The following is a 19,751-nucleotide window of genomic DNA, read 5'->3' on the forward strand; positions in this document are numbered from 1 at the left end:
TAAAGAAAAAGGGCTTGCAGCTCCTTCTGCTCATCCTCCATTTGTGGAAGGTACCCAAGCGTGATTCATTCCTTTTACTGGTAGCTCGTCAAGGTAGTTTTCTTTGCCTGCGCCCTCCATTCCTTTTGAATGGGATGGCCTTGTAATCTCCTCTGGATTCCGTTTGTTGGTCATCGATAGGCAATCCCGGAAAGACAGAAAGGGATGATAAAGGCGGACGCCAGTAATTAAGCAGAAACCCGAGGGAAATCTCAATATAAAGAGTATCGGTTCACTCTTCGCCATAGCAGTGTCGCATAAAAAGGCCCCCCTTCGCTATAAGCTGAGTTCCCAAGTTGGGGAGTACTGGTCCCAGGTCTTTCCTTTCCTGTATGGCAGGAATTCCCTCCAGGTTGTCTTATCGGGGTGACTCTGCCAAGATTCCAGAATGCCCCTCGGGTTTCTAGCTATTATTAGTACGAGCTCTGCCCCGTCTGGTTTAAATATCCTATTCCTCGAGAAAGATCAGATCAAGCAGAGGGGCTTCAGCAGCTTCAGTTCGAAGGTTTCGAGAACCTCTTTTTCTTAAGGAGTAGCCCCGCCTTGATCACCGTGGACATACGCTGCTCTCGCTTTCATTCCAATACTTGCAAAAAAAAGGAAGAAATGAAGGTAAAGCGGAATCAGCGGCGGGCTTACCTTCATTATTTCTTTTTTTTCTTGTAAGCCTTGTAGCAGGTGTGGCATCCTGCTCTGCTGATCAGCATAGGCTTATAACCCGACGAAAAGGGGCCTTTCTTTAACCAAAACCCCTTTTTTCGTGTCTTTCTTACGGGAAGAGATGAGTCAAAGAATCACCAAAGAGCACGAAGACTGGGAAAGACATAGCTTTTGAATCAACGAAGCACTCTGTCGGCGGAGAAGTGTAATTTCATAAGAGAAGAAAGATGGTATCGTAAAGTAGAGTAGATTCGACGGTATGCCAGTTGCGTATAGAAAGAAGTTCTACGATTTCATGATGCAGCACGGAGTATAAAATCTCCGTTAGTTCAGTTTCTGCTTTTTCCCTTATTTCCCACTCCTTATGTCAGGCAAAACCTGACCACGCGGACTTGAAAGAAAAAGCTTCGATGCATGAGAAGAGGACCGGGCGCTTTGCTTGTATCTTCGGGATACGAATTGGCGCGGTCTTCTTTAAGAACACTACGATATAATAGCGGATATGGATCACCTGATTACGGATTTTATATCTAGGATGGGTTTGGCTTTGCCTGTAGCTATTCTTGTAGCCGTTAGAGCTGGCCAAATGCTCCATCTAATGGATAGTATGAATATAGAAACAAAGGTTACTGATGTAACCATGAATGTTATTAAAGAAAAAATAGTGGAACAACTCTCAATAATTTTTAGAGTCTATAGAGATACTACTCCGGATGGGAACGTGAACCTACCCGCAGAAGTAAATCTCCAAGAGTTATCCGAACATCTTTTTTTTCGCGACGAGAGCTTTCAATGTCTGAACCAGATCTATTTAGATCTGGTCAATCAGGGCACGCAGAGTCCCCACTTTGCCCAAGCTCTGGCGTTAGTGCTTTCGCTCTAGCAAGTTTTTTCATTTTAACAGAACGTAGAGGGGAACGATGTTGCACCATCTTCAACTCTTCTCTGGATCCGGAGTTTTTCGAGAAAAGGTCCCATCCTTCAATATCATGATTGGGTCGACCAGGCCAGATCATGAGTGAAATATCATGATCGAGTCGACCAGGCCAGATCATGAGTGAATAGAAAATCGAAAACGTACATAGCTGTTCCAGCCGAAATACTTGGAATAATTCTACCACTTCTACTAGGAGTAGCCTTTTTAGTGCTAGCTGAACGTAAAGTAATGGCTTTTGTGCAACGTCGAAAGGGTCCTGATGTAGTGGGATCGTTCGGATTGTTACAACCTCTAGCAGATGGTTTGAAATTGATTCTAAAAGAACCTATTTCACCAAGTAGTGCTAATTTCTCCCTTTTTAGAATGGCTCCAGTGACTACATTTATGTTAAGTCTGGTTGCTCGGGCCGTTGTACCTTTTGATTATGGTATGGTATTGTCAGATTCGAACATAGGGCTACTTTATTTGTTTGCCATATCTTCGCTAGGTGTTTATGGAATTATTATAGCAGGTTGGTCTAGTAATTAGGGGGCGGCCGTTCGGTCGCCTATGATACTAGGACCAATAGGTCAAAAATGGGTTTGTGCCGCAGGTGTTGAACGATCCACTCTACACAGGTGTGGGCTTACAGGGCTAGGGCTCATAAACCCTTTCTTTCATTCATCAATAGGGCCCTGGTCGGTTACTTTTCCGGGCCGGGATCGATAAGTGGAAGTCATAAAAAAGAGATGCTTCTCTTCGCACCTCAGATCAAGAGGAAGGGTAGCTTGTCAAGCTGGCCTATATATATCTTTTTATTAAATAATTAATATAAAATATAAATAAAAAGATTCGCTGTCTTTTAACCGGCTGTTCTTCTTTGTCAACGCCTACTAAGGACCTATAGGTTCGCCTACTTGACTTATGAAAGATAATGAGACTGGGTTATTCAAAAAGGAAAAGGCGCTACTTAGCCCTAAATTTTTAGAAGTAAGCGGCTGAGTTAGCCTAGCCTACCCTACTAATGTATTGTATAGTAGGGTATAGTAGGCGAGCGAGTTAGCGAAGACGCTTAATAGATAAGAGAGCGTCGGTGCGTAGCCTTCATTCTACTACGCTACGAAAAGGTTACGAAGTCACTTAGCTCGACGACGTTAGGAGAGGAGAGGGTAACGAAGTAGCTCGACTGAAAGGAGAGGGGGGAACGCCATACCTACATAGAAGAACCGCTGTTCGCTGACTTTCTAAGGTCTAACCTTTCGCCCCCCTACTGAAAAGGGGCAAAGCCGCTTCGCACCACTGATAGACTACTTAAGATTCAATTCAAAAGGCCCTACTTAGTTTCGCAAGCCTTTGTCATTGTCAGTCAACTAAGTGGGGCCTGAGGCCCCCTGCGAATCCGTAAATCTGAGGAGCATGCCGCAACAAAAGAATGGTCCCCTATGTATTTCTCCGGAAGGGAAAAAAAAGAAGTACCCCCATCATGGTGAACCTCTCCTTGTGATCGGGATGAGGTAGATGCCTCCCAGCCGGGGGGGCGGATCGAATCGGAGTTTCCTTAGGCAGCCACCGACCTACAGTTATCCTTAAACTTCCGTGCTTGGTGGAGAAGAAGCGAACAAAGGTACGCTCGCTTGCTGTCTTGTTCTCTGCCGCGAACTGGGATCGCTCGCCAGCTAGGTCAGATTGGAGCAACTTATTTTTTGAGAACATATTACCCATATTCGGGGACAAGGGGCGGAACGACCTCTCGATCTACTTACTGCAGCCCAGGAATAAAAACGTCGTCTAGGCGTTCCCTGTTGCTCCGATCTCCCCTACGCCTAGGGCGTTGTCTGGGCCAAGAGCCATAGTTAGTTGCTGTTTCCATTTGGTTGTTTTCTCTTGTTGTTGATACCGGCAAGACCCAGCCAGACGATGTCTGCTGGTTGGTAGTGAGAAGACTCTTAGTACCTGCATACCCAAAAGGGGCGCTGATTAAAAAACAATCATTTGATTTAGTTTCTTGCTCCCCGCGGGAAAGGAGTCTATCTATCTGCCTAGCTTTGGTAGATTTCCTCCAACGCAATCCACAGAAATTCCACGAATCCCTTGGTGGATAAGTCCGACGACTCCGCAGCAGTGCGGAATTGAGTTTCTCGTCTGGTGGATCTGATCTATAGTTAGGGGGCAATACATACCAAAAGGTTCGAAGAAGGAACGCGCATAAGAGTATATAACCAACCCACCCTTCTGTATAACCTATTCACATTAGTGAAGCGGCGGGATGCATAAGGGAAGTCAACCTACGAGCACGGAAGAGCGTAGTAGTATTGCTGCCCCTCTCTAAGTAAAGGTAAAGTCTCTCCTTCAGCTAGAATGTAAGGAAATTGAAAGAAGCGCGGAAAAGGGTCAAACGCGGTTGCTAGCATCGAAGAGAGCCGTCATCGACGATAAAGTGGGAGTTCGGACTTGGCGAACGAGCTCTTGCCGCGGGAGAGGAAAGCGGGGCCGGCTCAATGTTGAATTGAGAAATCGGGTCGGAACATTCTAATGCCGGAATAGGGAATACGGGAAAGCAGCTGGATCCATTGGTTAAGATCTGGCTCGGATGCTACTGGTAGCTAAGCATTTGGATCTGCTACTCGGATTGCAAGTGGTGAAAAAAACTGGTGGTTCTTCAACTGAATCAAAAATAAAAAATTGGTAGAACTACTACTGATGAGTCAACTCGGCCAAGTACTGCAACTTTTCTTAGGCGCTGAGCTATGCACGGGCGCCTATCGAGCTTCGTTTGACCTGATTATGATCCCCTCCACTAGATATATATAAATATATATAATCTCTTTGCCTTTGCATAGTATACGGGTCTGTGAATGGTGTTTATGGAGGGGTAAACCCTTTTTAAAAAAAAAGTAATTTCTCTCTTTGGCCGGGTTTTTGAGGAATAAGATAGGATGATGGTTGTCAGTTTGATCTTCAATCTAAAGAAAGGGCAACACATAAATGTTTGCAGTGAAGAAGGGCATCCAACAGACAGAGTGATGCTTCTGTCATATATTATGACATGATAGTCTATTATTTAATTTTTTAGGAATCCATATAAATGTTTGGCTTAGTGTTCGTATCATAATCATAAGAGGGTGTTTTCTTGCAATTGAATCAAAAGGAACTGTTCTTACCTCAAAGGGAGTGCAGCCAGCCTATCCATCATAACATAATATAGGAAAGTAAGCCCTCTCCCTTGTCAACTCCGAACGAATGCTTAGTTAGCCGTGAATGAGAACTCTTCTTGCTTGTTGGCAGGTAGCTCCATGTAAGGTTAGCTCGAAAGCGAGTTCTTACTCTTTGACCTGAGGGGAAGAAAGCTGTGATTACCTGGGGTGAGGTTTACTTTCTTTCTTGCTTTATTCTCCTAGTTACTTCTCCACTTAGTCCCTTTTTCGCTGGAATCCCTACTTCCACATCTTTTATGGGTGATTCTTTCTCATTGGTTTCCTATTGGGGGGTACCTTTACCAGTTAATAGATAGATTGTCCCTGGTTCTATCAAAGCAGCTTCTTCAAGCCTGGTCTTTGGTCTATTTGTACTCTGAATTGGGGAAGAAAAAGAAATTATAGGAGCGTGCATCTTATATTCGATCGAACTACGATCTACGAGTACGACTTAAGTACTCACTAAGAAAGGTGTCAAGGGACTTTGCAGCAAAATAAGAAGCCCTATTGGTGTGCCCCACTCGGGGAAAGCACGAAATAAAGAGTACTATAAAGTGACTGATTAGGATTGTTTATAAGGGCAGTGAAAAGAATATGACTAGCCTTTCTTCACCCTTTGTTTGGGCATTAGTCTTTTCTAGCTAGCTTGACTCGATGCTTGGTCACTAGCAAACTTGTCCCTCCGCGCGCGGATCCATTCCCATTTTTTTTTTTTTTTTTTGGCCCACTCGACTTCTCTTTTCTTTGTCCAACCTGATGCCTGAACTTCGAGGCGCTCGGCTGCAGCGAGTGCGGAAGCCCAGTCCTTCACTTATTGGCAACTCTAGCTCCGCCCACTTTTTGAGTCCATGAGAAGAAGAGTCGATCCTTCTCCCCCATCTCGGTGACGTCCAAGATCGACGGTTGTGAACTGCTTCACATAGTCCCGAACCGAGCCTGTTGAGACACATTATACTCTGACGGGCAAGGTACTCTACGTTCTCGGGAAGGAACTGAAGCTTCCACTCTTCCCTCCCTAGTCTTGATAGTGCAACGTCCCGCCTCTATGTCTCTGTCGTCGCATAGCATCGCATCATCGGTGAGGTACATGACGCCCGTACTAAATTTCGATTCTTTAAACAAAAGACGGGATTTCTTGTCCATTTCTTTTTTCTCTGTCTCCTGTTGTGTTGCTGGCTCGAACAGCTAATTGCGTAGTTTATAGTGAGAACAAGCCTTTCGGATGACAGCTTTGGTAAGAGAGGGCACGTGCTTTGAGATAGCTAATCCCTCTGAAGCGTGAGCTTGCAAAATGCTAACACTTCGATTGCGTGATTAGGTTTGTGTGAAGTCATGAAAGTGACTCAAAAAGAATCGAAATTTAGAAGATTGGATCTTTCCGTCAAGAACTGCTTGCTGTTCAGGTTTAGGAAGAAGAATGTATGTCTCTATTTCATTTGAGTTAGCCGATATTGCAAGCAACCTCTACCGGGAAAGCATTAGATCCCGCCGAAGATCGAGTTGGAAGAGCAGAGAGGATCTCTCTCAGCTCGATGGCTTCTTTGCCAAAAGTAGCTATAGCTAACGCTACGAGGGGTTCAAAAACCTTGTTACCTTTTTGATATGGGTATGACAGAACCAGGTTGCTTGCGACGGTTGTTTACAAATCTCCCGGTGGTTCCGCTGTAGCATGGTTGCGATCCACCATGCCCCATCCTTCTAGTGTACGAGTGCTGCTTTGCTGCTTCTTGGCCTCGCTCTTGCTTTGCAAAGATGGGTCGCAGCCTGGCACTCTCAGTCCCAGATATTCAATATCCTGGAGCCGGCACTCCTAAACTAAATCAGTTAAGCGGCTTATTGCAATTGTCTTGCAAGCAACCGTAGCAATAGCAACTGAGCCAGCCAAACCAAGCGAAAAACCAAGAAAGCCGCGGCAACAAGCATTCTTGATCTTGTGGGGGACTTCCATAAGGAGAATTGTTATGAAAGAAAGCACTCCATAAAGAACTAACCCGAAGGCGCTGACATGGTGGGCGAGTAAGCCGGCTCAACGGCAGGCTTCTCTGGTGGCGGTATCCCTTACCTGACATCAGTTATCAATCTTTCTTTTGGTCCCGCGGTTGAGTTCTTTTTTATATAGATAGTCGTGTGATTACTTTCATTTTATAGAGTTTCATCTTATTTATCAGAAAGCTAGCGAGGCCGCATCACTAGAGCACTCGCGGAAGACCTATCTTTTCTATTATATTTTAATTGGAAGTTGGCATGCACAAGCAAGAAAATGGTAGCGTCTAACACGCAAGGGCCTTGCTTCTTTAGGATAAAAGCCATTCTTTTTGGCTTAGTTTACTGCCGAAAGATTATTGGTTCTTTATGAGCGATGGACTGAAAATGATCTGATTGGTCTTGTTAGGTAGCTCAGCTACAGCTATTGAAATTTAGCTATTGCTATTGCTGTTATGAAACAGGAAGTCTACCCAGAGTTGTTAAATCCTTTCATTCTGAATGATTGCATTGCGGATTGTATTGCAATTGTCTTGCAAGCAACCTAGCTTGTTGGGTGGGCACGGTGGGGCGTCGCTTTATTTAAAAGTGAAGGAGTTGCCCCTCCGAGATGAAGGAGCTGTTCGTTCGCCCCTAAAGAACCAGACTGCTTCACTCCAGGCCCGAAGTACTGTGCTATGCTATCCCCCCGCGTAAGGTTTTAGAGGTTGGGGGCACTTCCGGGGAACGGGCCGTGGGCGGGTAAAAAGAAGAGAAGGAACCCGACTTCCCGGGGGGACTGTTCTAGTCTTAGGTAAATCGATTCAGAGGTTGCGCCCTCAATACGCACAAGAATTGTGTTTTAGGGTGAATCACCTGTGAGGTACGAAAAACGGACGTATGGGCAGACTTTTCGTCAGTAGATCACACCGAGCGCTCTTGGTCAATCCTCCGAATGAACAAGCAGACCAAGGAAAGTAAAGTGCTCGCTTATAGTCACACCTGTACCTGTCTTTAGCCCCTGCTCAAGCGTCCCAGCCCTTTTACCGCTCCGTGGGGGTTTGACTACTCAGAAGAGTTAGACTTGGCTTATACGGGCGGACATGTTGTATGGAGATGAGTGTATGGGAGTTCCGATAGAGGGTGGGAGTTTAGAGATTCGAAGACGTGTATCTATCCGTACGAAGCCAGGGATGCGTCTGCCTTTGCAAGTGCAGGTGGGTATGAAACGACCCGTGGTTCAAGAGAAAGGTTTCGACGCTGCGGGATTGGCACAAGGCTTTTTGTGGTGGCCTCTAGTGCAAGAAGGAATGCAGATGGGGCCTCAGTAAGCCCTTGACAGTACGTTCGGTTTCTTCTCCCGTCGATTGAGGGCATTGGGTAAAAGGGGAATGGGTGATCGATGAAAGAAATCTACTCCTCAGTCTGATAGCGGTCAGGTCTTATGGCTGTCGGGCAATCGCTCCTAGGCCGTTGAGCATGCCGGTAGTCAATTAAGAGTTCGGAACGACACTAACACATCGGAAAGTTAGCCGTACCGGCTCTTCCCGGCTTCCTAGCTTAGTTGGTAGCTGACCTAACCTACGCTCATCTCACTCCGGCCTTGCTTCTTAGCGCTCCCTGGAATGAAATAGTCTGGTTTGATAGAACCAGGGACGCGGGAACAGACTTTGATATTCTACGATCTGATCTCGTCTATTTAAAATCGTCTTAAATCGGAGTTCTCCCGAACAGCTCCTAGTCTTAGTTAGCTCTCCTAGCTGCACTAGAATAACTATTTATTATAGAAGAGTATGGCATCAGTCAATCTTCTTTGCACGAGCATTGAGAGAGAAAATAAATAAAGAGTAAGCAAGTAAACTACCGCGTGAGTGATATCTTTACTGAGGTTTTTCCTACCTCCCCTAGCGGGGAGAATGCCTTACTTGGAATCTCAAGCATTCTTTCTTCTTCACTTGCACAAAGCCCTTCTGTCGCGAATACAGTGCAAAGATTTTCTTCTATCTTCTTTGTTTGTGTCAGAAAAAGAATCAGTAATCGGATGCTATAGAGGAAGATTCAAAAAGTTAAGATATGCCAACTAGCTCAAGTCCCACAGTTGATTCAATAGCTTCAATAGCTGTGTTCTCTTTATATCTATCAATGAGGGATTTCCGGACACCAAATGGATCAAAGAACTAATTCTTTTTGGTCTGACTCCCTGGTTCCCATCTTTTGTCCAGAGCTAAAACGAGTTATAAAGCCATATTTAGGTAGCAATAACCCCTTTTTCAACCATCTGACGTGGTAACATGAATACAATCCATTTTTTGGGTATTTCAGAGGAGCCCAAAGGCTCTCTCTATGAAATCCTACGGTCATATCTTTATCCTAAGGGCTATAGAACTCTCTTTGGCAAGCATTAAGCCGTCGAACTACCGACTCTATAATAAGCTTCTACGTGCTATATTCTCTTCGCCTAACACATTCAACTACCTTTTCTTGCAACAAGTCCGACTGCTGCTCTAATACAGTCTGTTTAGAGTCTCTTTTTATGCGGCTCTCCTTCCTGGGAGGTAATTACTGTTAGCGTACAGCACCCCTCGTAAGCAACTCGACTACCCCCGGCGCGCACAACAACCAAACCACTTTACTTCTTCAATCTATTCGTTTGGATACGCGGTAAGTAAGGCGAAAGAAGCGCAGCTCAATAGGGCTCCGCCTATGAGCTATCGAGACACTGGGAATGTGTATCGCTATTAGTGCCCCATCAGGTTAAAACTTGGACCTCCCCTCTTCGGCCTAAAAGAAAAGACAGACAACCAGTAAGGATACTAGGAGGAGGGAAGCCGGCCATCTGCTTTCTTCCTTTGAATTATTAGGTCTGTGAACTGAGTCATCGGATGCAAAAGGCGCATAGCCGACATCAACGTGAAGTGCAGCCCTTCCATTTTCAGGTCTAGTGCTAGACCCTGACCGGTTAAACCGCGACGATCAAATGCTTTCATATGGTTGGCTGCCTTCGATAGAAACGAAAGGGTGTTAATCCGCACGGGACCAGATAGGCCGAGGGTTAGAAGGCCGCCTTAACGCCTTATCCAAAAAGTTGTCCTTCTGAGGCTAACCCCTCATACCCCTGCGCAAAAGAACGAAAACGGGGATGAAAAGAAGCAGGCAAATTTATCTCAAAGAACGACTCTCTAAAGTCGGGGATTTCGATGAAAGCAAGGTATACGCCATCTTTGACATGTTGATCGCTAACGGTCAGCTGACTCTACCTCCGTGTAAGCGACCCCGAGAAAGTTGATGATTCCAACTACTTACTGTCGGTCCCACAGGTCGTGGGACATACACTAAGACAGTCTTTTCTCTTTAAGAGCTGGTGCAAGAAGGCCTCCGGACAAAGGCATTAATACTAAGAGAGGAAGAAAAGAACCCTCCCAAAATTCGTGTTGTACTGTATTATTGGAGGCGGTAGAAGCCTTAATTAATATATAATATATATAATATAACGCGATATAAAGAGAAAAAGATGGTCATGGTTTAAACTAGATTGTCCCAGTTGGAGTTCTGACTATAGCTGCAACCTATCTCATATTGGGGAGACGATCACAAACTAGAAATTTCATAAGAGAAGAAAGCGTAGAATTCGATTCAAAGTTTTTTTTTATCCTTTGAATTTCTCCGACCTCCCTTTTTTTTTTTTTATCCTTTGAATTTCTCCGACCTACCGAGATAGTCGCTGCCATGCCATCCCCCTTTTTTTTTCTCATCAGAATGATAGGACTTAATCAAGTCCTATTCAAACTCCAGTTGCTACGATGGCTTTTTTCCTTTTTTTTTACCTCTCTTTGGGCGTGTACCAAAGACCCCGTTCCGAGAAAGTTTTGGGGCAAGGTACTTTGGTACAAAAAGAGGGTCATAGTTGTGTGCCGGCTCTATCAGCTACTTTCCGAACAGAGGAAGAAGAGTTGGCGAAATGAAAAAAGCTGACTCTTCGTCCTCTTCCTGTGAGATGCCCAAAGACTCCCATGCCTTTCTTGGTTGGACCAACCAGATTTCCGACAAGTCTTTCTGTTAGAACAAGAAGCGGAACTACAAGTGAATCTTAATAAGTCATGATACTTTCGATTACGCCCAACAGCCCGCTTGAGCAATTTGCCATTCTCCCATTGATTCCTATGAATATAGGAAACTTGTATTTCTCATTCACAAATCCTTCTTTGTTTATGCTGCTAACTCTCAGTTTGGTCCTACTTCTGGTTCATTTTGTTACTAAAAACGGAGGAGGAAACTCAGTACCAAATGCTTGGCAATCCTCGGTAGAGCTTATTTATGATTTCGTACCGAACCTGGTAAACGAACAAATAGGCGGTCTTTCCGGAAATGTGAAACAAAAGTTTTTCCCTCGCATCTCGGTCACTTTTACTTTTTCGTTATTTCGTAATCCCCAGGGTATGATACCTTATAGCTTCACAGTTACAAGTCATTTTCTCATTACTTTGGGTCTCTCATTTTCTATTTTTATTGGCATTACTATAGTGGGATTTCAAAGAAATGGGCTTCATTTTTTAAGCTTCTCATTACCCGCAGGAGTCCCACTGCCGTTAGCACCTTTTTTAGTACTCCTTGAGCTAATTCCTCATTGTTTTCGCGCATTAAGCTCAGGAATACGTTTATTTGCTAATATGATGGCCGGTCATAGTTCAGTAAAGATTTTAAGTGGGTTCGCTTGGACTATGCTATGTATGAATGATCTTTTATTTTTTATAGGAGATCCTGGTCCTTTATTTATAGTTCTTGCATTAACCGGTCCGGAATTAGGTGTAGCTATATCACAAGCTCATGTTTCTACGATCTCAATCTGTATTTACTTGAATGATGCTACAAATCTCCATCAAAGCGGTTTTTTATTTATAATTGAACAAAAGCGAGCTCAAGATCAGGAGCCAAAGCGGACCGAGAAGAAAGAAGAAAGGCTACTCACTATTGGGTCAAACTGCAATTCATTTGAGAAGAGAACCGCCTTTAGTTCGGCTCGCCATACTAATAACAGAGAGTTGAAATAGTTGGAGGAGGGAGATCCTTCAGTCAATCGACCCCGAAGAAAAGGTTTCCAGCTATAGGGTTGGTTGGACGACGTACGGATAATCTCCGGATTCGCCCTTCCGTATTCATCGATAAGGGGATGATGATCAAAAGAGGACTGGTACGTGAACGACATTGGATTCAAATCCTGCTCATATCGATCCATCATTATATGCTGTGTCGAAAGTGGGTACTGGTTTGGAGAATCAAGAGACATTAGACTTCATGAATTTGAGCATCCTTATGGAATGTATTAGCCCTATCCATCTGGATCTGGATTTGTTGGATCCTCTTGTCATCAATCTGTCTCTTCTTGCTCATCCATTCCCGGGTTAGCAAGTCCAATTCCTTTTGATCCTTCTCCAAATTCATTCCCTGGTGTGTATGCGGAAGCGGGGTATCCTAGGCTAGGCTTGAACCTAGTCAAAGGTGTTTTGTGCCCTCATGATCCAGCTGGAGAGACTCTCCCAAGAAAAGGAGAAAAAACCCCTTAGATCCGCTAGATCTATTGGGATAAGCTCTGGAACTGGAGCTGCTTCTATTCGTGTCCAATCCCCGAGCCGGAAGGAAGGCTATTCCATTCTAGAGGGAAGGATAAGAGCGAATTCGAATGAATCTAATGCGGCTCTTTTGATTATCGTTGAGACAAATTCTTCGGTGTGTGAAAAGCATCCTAACCGGAAAGTGGCATCCGAACCCGGTGGTTAATACGTGATAGGACATTCCCTTTTTGACCAATAACCCGAAGGTTCCACCATTGAATCTGCTACTATTTCTCCTCATCCACTTTCCCCAATTAGGTCCCCCGGAGCTTGTATCCGGGTCGTTGCGACCGGAATGGGACATATAGGAATCATCTGGAAATAGAATGGGAATAGAATACTGGTCCTCATCGGCCCAGGCGGAAAACCAAAACCTGTTCCCCTCAAGCTGTGTTAATCATCGGCTGGATCCGATATGTGGAGGGATGAAGGTGGAGAACCAAAACCTGAGCTTGGGCCGAATACAACCCCTTTTGATTAGTACTCCCCCAGTGAAAGAAATTCTCTATAGAATTGAAATGCTCCGGGTTTGGATGGAACTGTGGATTCGGGCACAAGTAAGTCGTCCAACCCTTACTACGTCTTCCCACATGAGGAGAGCGGAGGAAAGGTAGGTTCTTTTTCTCCTCATAATCGATCGTACCCCCGGTTGGTTTTCTCCTTACGTTTCTAGTAGACTAGTAATATCGATATTAAACCCTTCTGGTCATCCCTACCCAGAAAGATAAGAAGAGCTTCTTCTCTTTCTTCCGATCCAGATCCAACAAATCTAGATGGAGCAGGTCCAGATGGATAAGGCAGCTATACAGATGGAGGCGGCTATCGTCCAGCAAATGGAGAAGGTACATACAGAATAAGAACTGATTCAGATTCAACAGATCCAGATCTTGCCCCAACAGTAGACCCCGTCGATTCCCTTTCATCTGTGGATCGAACTCAAGGTGGTTCTCTTTTCTTATTTCTTGAGTGTGGGAACGGCCAGATTGCTTTCACCTAATAGACAGATTCCTATCGACCCACCCCGGAAGTGGAGGTTTTTTTTCCTGCAACGACCTTATCATGTTCAGCAAGTCCCGGCGAGAAAGGATTGGAGAGACAGAATGAAAGCTACCGTTTCTTCTCCCGAGGGAGCGATACGGGCCCACCTTCTCCTTCAACTTTTCCAACCTACTATTCTTCTCCCTCTAATTGAAGGGGCTGAGAAACGGGGAAAGAATGTGAGAGGGCTTACCTGAAAATAGAAGGAGAAGCTTTATCGTCCTACCTTGGGAGTGGACGGAAGCTCTTGAATAATCTGTGAGAGGGAGGGTGTGAGAGCAGGCAGATAATGTGAGAGCTTGATTGCTTGATCGAGAAGAATGCCTTTTCTTGATTGCTTGATCGACTCACTCGTCTGATTGGCCCTACTATTCATTATGGCCTTCCCTCCCGACACGAGCATGAAGTCTTTCAATTCGAGTCTGTCATTAAGAAATAGTGGGTTAGTCGGCCTTCTATTGGAAAAGTAGGGCATTGAATTCTGTCTCTCCAATTTGCTTCCATTAATCGGATAGCGGGGAAGCAGCTCACTATTACTTGTCGATCGAGTGCTTTCTTATTCATCGTTAGCTTGTTGAGGGGCATCTTTACCGAATGGATAGATGGTCGGATAGAAGGGGGAGGGAAAAGCATATTCGATTATTGTAAATCTCGCTTATTCGATCGAGTGAAAGCTTTCCTGCTCCTCTCCCTCTCCCTATGGTCGAGCAAGTAAACTCCCTTTCGAGCCAGAAATCGGGAAGTCCATATGATACTCCCTCCACGAGATACGAGGGAAACGAGATGACAAGCTGAGATTGTTCGTCTCCCCACCCCCGGGGAAGAGCCGAGGCGAGACTAGAGTGACCGGATGAGTAGAATCGACTAGGAAGTAAGCAACGGACGAAATGCCAACGGACGGGAGGTCCGAGTTTGAGCTCGAGATTGATCGGGTTCCCGTTCGACCCTCACGAGAAACGGCCCCTTATGTCATCGACCGGTCACTTCTGAGGATGGGTGGAAACAAACCCTACTATTTCTATTCCCCTCATTCAAGTTGTTAACACGTATATAAGAGCTGGTTCTCGAATAGTAGGAGATTGCACCCGTTCTGACCATCACCCTTAATGACCATTTCCTATTCTCTAACACCTTTTCTGACCGAATCGACCAACACCCTTTTTGACCAGATGATTTGATTCTAATAGTAGGCCGTCTACTAAACCTTATCCCTGAATGGTAGCATAGTAGGGGAAACGGGTTTGGTCGGTTTCTCAGTCATATGAGCAGCAACACTCTACCTCAAAAAGGGCTCTGCTTAGGGAGATCGGGTCGACGTCATTTCTCCGCTATACAACCAGACCAAATGAGAATGATGGCTCTAGAGTGCCCTACCAACAATAAGGCGGTTGACGTGACTCGCCAGTTATGTCGAACAGCGAAAAGTGGACTTGAATGAGATGCTTCTTAATGGAGGGTGAGTCGGAACCCTGGAACCGGGGAATACTGCGATTCGCAGATTCTATTCATCACTTTCCATGAGTCCCCAACCCTCCTGCGCGTATAGTCGCGAGAGTAAGCAACCCCCTGATTCCCCCGTCTATTAATGAAGGGTTGCCTGCCTGCTATTCCACGGCTTCGTAGACTGGCAGTTGTCACCATCTCCCCCTACCCCGTATCAACCAGCATTTCGACATTTCGGGTAAGATGGAACCCTTTTCTATACCCTTAACCTGCCACGGGTGTGAGTGGACCTTTCTCCTCAAGCGCTTCCCAACTCCCCCTATTCCAATCGCTCGTCGCCCATTCTCTAAGGGGGCTCTCTCCTGCTCCGTCAGCGTGGCACTCTTCTGCTCGGTCAACCGGGACTGATTCCCCGTAACCTTCTATGGCAGGGAAGTTCTTTTAGTTCGTAACCTGTAATGAATGGACTAAACCTGGTTCAGATAGAACACTAACCGAAATTCCCTTTCTTGTTGAGCGAACCATAACTCCCTTAGCACATATCCCTCCCAATCGCCGAGGGCTAGCAGCGAGTCCCCTCCGTCCGGCCGATGAACAAGAAAAACTGCCATTTCCGTACGCACATAGGCCTACTTCCACCTATCTTTCATGTGTAAATTCCATCTCTTTTTGTCAAAACCATCTCTCTTTCCTTCTTTTCCAGGGAGCCCCTCCAGCAGTTGCAGTTCTACTTCCTGCCAGTGGGAGAGCATTAGATGAGTCAAGGGGATTTGAAAGCTTTTCAGTCTATTGGCAAAGGCGGGATTATTGAATGAAAATGGGCAAGCAGCAACTAGATCAGATTGGAATGCTAAAGCCTTCGATCGAGAAAGAGTGATGATAAGGACATCTCGTGTCAGTGCTTATGCTTCTGCCTTTCCCTCAGGGGTTGTTGTCCCGGCGGAATAGCTAGGGTCTATAGTAGCGTTCTATACGATCGAATAGGATCAGGGCAATAGCTAGGTAAGAGCCATTAATCGTCATACCGAGGATACCATAGATAGCAGGCCTCCCAAGGATCTCTTTGATAAGAGTTTGAAAAGTGATACCGTAGATAAGATTAGTAGGACTCTCAGTTCTGCCAATCTCCTCGGTCTAACAAGTTAAGCTTTCTAAGGGCCTCTTCTTACAAGTGCTCCCTTTCCTACCGAGCGAACAAGCCAACAAGCTTTTTGTATACATGCATTTCGAGCCAGTGATAATTCCTCTACTTATTTATTAAGTAATTAGTAATTGAATCTCCTCTATCGGCCCGTCATGACACTAAATAAAAGAGAATCTTTTTAGGTCTGAAGGGTAAGCAAAGGCAAACGGGATATCTTCCTGAAAGTAAAGAAGGTTCTTTTTTCATAGCATACTCTCTTCGGCTAGCCAGTTGGAGTTGTAGTTTTCTTTGATGTCATGCCAGACTAGCATAATCTAATCCCGCAACCTTTGGTCGAGTAATCCCTTCCTGGGTTACAGTTGTAGTGGCAGCCAAGTTTGCTTATATGGTGGCGAGTTTGCTTTGTTTTATAGCTTTGCAATCTCTTAGCCAGGCCAGTGACACCATTAGAAGGAAGCACTCTTTCCTTATCCCTTCAGTAAGTCAAAGCAGTTAAGTCAATTCAAGAGAGTGCTTTTATCTCATATGAGAAAGCAACGGGATAGGGTCCGGGGCTACAGCAGGGGAATTAGTTTCAGTCCTAAGAAAAGAAGAATATCTTCTCGGACAATTTAGTTTGAAACCCTTGCCTTGAAAAGCAGGGAATCCCAGGTTGATTTAGTGTGACCACTTTGGGGACTTCCTTCTTAACTTTTCCTCTTCATCTTACGAGTCAGAACCCCTGTGCACATAATAATTTCTTTTCCTGCAATATCAAGGAGAATGATAAGTAGTAAGTGGAGTGAATAATGCGCGATAGCTGTTATTTAAGCAAGGTAGTTTATCGAAACGGAATTGCGTGGCTCTACAAACAAATTAGAGTTTTTCTTTGAATGCGTTCCGCTCCCTCTCCCTCTCCTATGGTCGAGTGAGTCCCTACCTATGGTCGAGCTAGTTTACTAGCTTACTTGTTAGAGTAAGGAAGTTTGCTCCGCGAACTATAGAAATTCTAGCCCCTTACGTGTGTAGGGGGCCGGCAGGCCGGGTGCACTACTGGGATAGTTTACTCACTCGACTGAAAGGAAAAAGCTTGCTTCGCTCCTACTGGTACTATTTCTGTGCCTTAGCTCGTAGTTGTGTTAGCTGTAGTGCTGTCATAGACTGGAACAGAGCTGCCGCATCTCCTACATCTTTGTGCGGTACGCGAGTCTAGCTGACCCTGAAATTGCCGGGTTTTCGGTATCTATATGAAGGGTCAAAAACTTGACTTTATTTTTTTACAGAAAAACACGGGTTTTGATATCGTGAGATACACTAAATCACATAGGGCATCGGGATGTTCAAAAATGACTTTCTCTAGCCAGAACTTTTGAGGGTTCCCCGCTAGCCTCTCTTTTTCACAGTTGGTGAAGTACCTACCGATTTGTGGAACTACGAGACTTCTTTGCCTATGGGATTTCCAATTAAATACTAAGACTAATACTAGGCTTGGTGAGCAATATCATCTCAAGCTTTCACTTGCTGCCTATGCCCGGCCCTTGGACATTGGATGGGAGCCCACTGAATACCTGATGCTCGTGGGTTCGACTCTCACTTGGATGCTTTCTTTGCGCTTGGCTGATGAAACCCCAAAAACTTCTTTGCCGAAAACCTTAGTTTGGGTACCTCAAGGTCATGGTAATACCTAAGAAATTGAAAAAGGGGCTATTTATGATGCCCGTCTGCTTCCGCTTCCGCCTTTCCTTTTGCGTCTCACTACTTGAAGGAATAAGATTCAGTAACTGGATTAGATAACTTTACAATAGATATGGCACCTCTGTCTGTTTCTTCATTCACCTTTAACCGATTTTGCTTGGCTATATCATATCGATCGCCCCTTGCTGCACCACCTATCTTTCAGAAGTGAGACGCACAAAGATCTATACTGATTTAAGAATCGCAGCACGACGAGTGAGCACATCCAAGTCCGGAATTGAACCTGCTGATATCGCGTCGGCGGAGTGCCCACAACCGGGCAGGAACCGAACCCTCCATTCTGCCTGAAACTCGTCCTCAAAATAGATCTAATTGCACTTCACGCTTCGCGTTCTTTACGTCTTTTGGTCCGGGGGTCGTGGTTGGGTCTAGAGAGAGTGTGACAATTAATTACACTGAAGCATTCGGGCAAGGAAAGTCAGAGCTAAATTCCGAAGAAGGTCAGAGGGTATAAAACCAGAACCAAGTCTTTGAAGTTTCGTATCTTGACCTAATGTCGGGAGAATTGGCTTACCGTGCCTCCACTGCTGTAGTTGACGTTACAGCCGGATCGGTTCATGCTTTGGCGAGCAAGCGCTAAAGCCCGCTTTGGGCTGACATTGAGTGGTATCATACATCATCCCCTTCCTTATAATAGAAAAACTCAACAAGGCTCGACGCGAAGCACAAAAGCGCTTTAAGGCGCATTAATCAGGCTTTGAAGGTCACACAAGAAGGCTATTCGACCGACAAAACGTAGGAATTAGTGCGTGCTGAAAAATGGACTTTTCTTTCTATTCTAAGTGAAGGGCAGGAGAAAGAATCTTGCATCTATCTCGAGTTGCTCCCTTAAGCGATCTATCCCCTTGTGACGTCGAGTTTGCTCTATTCTCTTAGCTCGGGCTCCTATCAAGCTTCACTTCGCGCATGATAGCGGCATTATTGGGGAAGGAAGTCGCTCGCTAGTGCACCTTACCCAAGGTGCACGTCGCTAGGTCAATTCATGCTTCGACGCACTCCCGCCTCGTGTTTTCGACAAAGTGTTGTGCCATACTTCGAGAATGACACGGTTCGGAGGTCATTTATTTGGGTGAAAGCTCCTTCTTCCAATCCCGTAGAGAGGCCTGGAAGAATTGATTGAGAATAACAAGACGATTGACCCATTTTTTCATCTTAAATAAAGACATCATGCCCTAGACGCGAAGGTGAGTAAGAGACCCAGGTGAATTCTGCGAAGATAGAAGAGCGGACTTCTGAGGAGACTGGAAGCCTATAAATAATAGGAATGGCGAACTGGAACCTCATCCTTCAAAGGCTTGGTGTATATTTGTCCTATTCGTAACGACCCCGACCTTGCGTCAGGGAAAGTGGGAAAACCCCTAAGACTCTACGGGCTGGGCGGGCCTAAAGGAGCTTATAAAATTCCACCTATGTAGTGACCCGCATTCAACAACGAAGAGTCTTCCTTCTTATCTCCTTCTTTGGAATTTCATTCTTCTGCATTTTTCCCACCCCCTTCCTTAACAAGATGGCTCGGAGCAAGCAAAGTCTTACGCTATATACTATGCTATGATATTTGATAGCGCAGAAGGGGAGTAAGCACACAATGAAATAGGTGGAGAGTCCATTTTCTTAATAATGCCCAAAAGCCCTATAGCTCTTCGGACTAAGGCGTGACCATAGGATCTCACAGTGTCAGAATGAGTTGAGGACGGAGAGTCAGTCGGAGGGTACTGGAGAGGAAGAATTTAGTTCAGCCCCTCAAGGTGGACTCGAAAGAAGGGTTTTGCCGGGGCCGGACCAGGAGATGAAGGCGAAGTTGATTCCCATATCCTTAAAAGGCGCTTTATCTTCGACGTTCTATTCTACTGTTCTATATGGATTTTAAATGGTCAAAGGGTCTCCTAACCTAATAGATCTCATTCAAAGCATTCATAGGTCTCACGGAACTCACCTTGTGCTGCTTTCCCTCTCTTGGAGTGGAGCTCTCAGTTGATGAGAACTGGCCTTGTGCTTTCGCTCCATCTCCCGGT

General features: G+C 45.2%; 3 protein-coding genes across 3 annotated transcripts; 2 read left to right on the top strand and 1 right to left on the bottom strand.

Moving 5' to 3' along the window:
• The first annotated feature begins 436 nt into the window (after positions 1 to 436).
• LOC148914445 (NADH dehydrogenase family protein) lies at positions 437 to 3,325 on the top strand. Its single transcript, XM_089042575.1, has one exon. The coding sequence runs from the start codon at positions 1,865 to 1,867 to the stop codon at positions 2,162 to 2,164; it is 300 nt and encodes a 99-aa protein (XP_088898701.1). The 5' UTR covers positions 437 to 1,864; the 3' UTR covers positions 2,165 to 3,325.
• On the bottom strand, positions 3,077 to 5,952 carry LOC107881344 (uncharacterized). The gene is given in 5 exon segments (XM_016794956.2): positions 3,077 to 3,150; positions 3,152 to 3,310; positions 3,313 to 3,432; positions 3,513 to 3,856; positions 5,787 to 5,952. Coding segments are annotated over 5 exon segments (843 nt in total). The 3' UTR covers positions 3,077 to 3,096.
• LOC103335303 (ATP synthase subunit a) lies at positions 3,844 to 12,553 on the top strand. The gene has a single exon (XM_089042571.1). It carries the CDS (start codon positions 10,869 to 10,871, stop codon positions 11,817 to 11,819), a length of 951 nt encoding a protein of 316 aa, XP_088898697.1. The 5' UTR covers positions 3,844 to 10,868; the 3' UTR covers positions 11,820 to 12,553.
• The last annotated feature ends 7,198 nt before the right edge of the window (positions 12,554 to 19,751 follow it).

Source organism: Prunus mume, linkage group LG8 (genome assembly GCF_029339155.1).
Source record: "Prunus mume cultivar Tortuosa linkage group LG8, ASM2933915v1, whole genome shotgun sequence".
In the NCBI taxonomy this organism is placed as follows: domain Eukaryota; kingdom Viridiplantae; phylum Streptophyta; class Magnoliopsida; order Rosales; family Rosaceae; genus Prunus; species Prunus mume.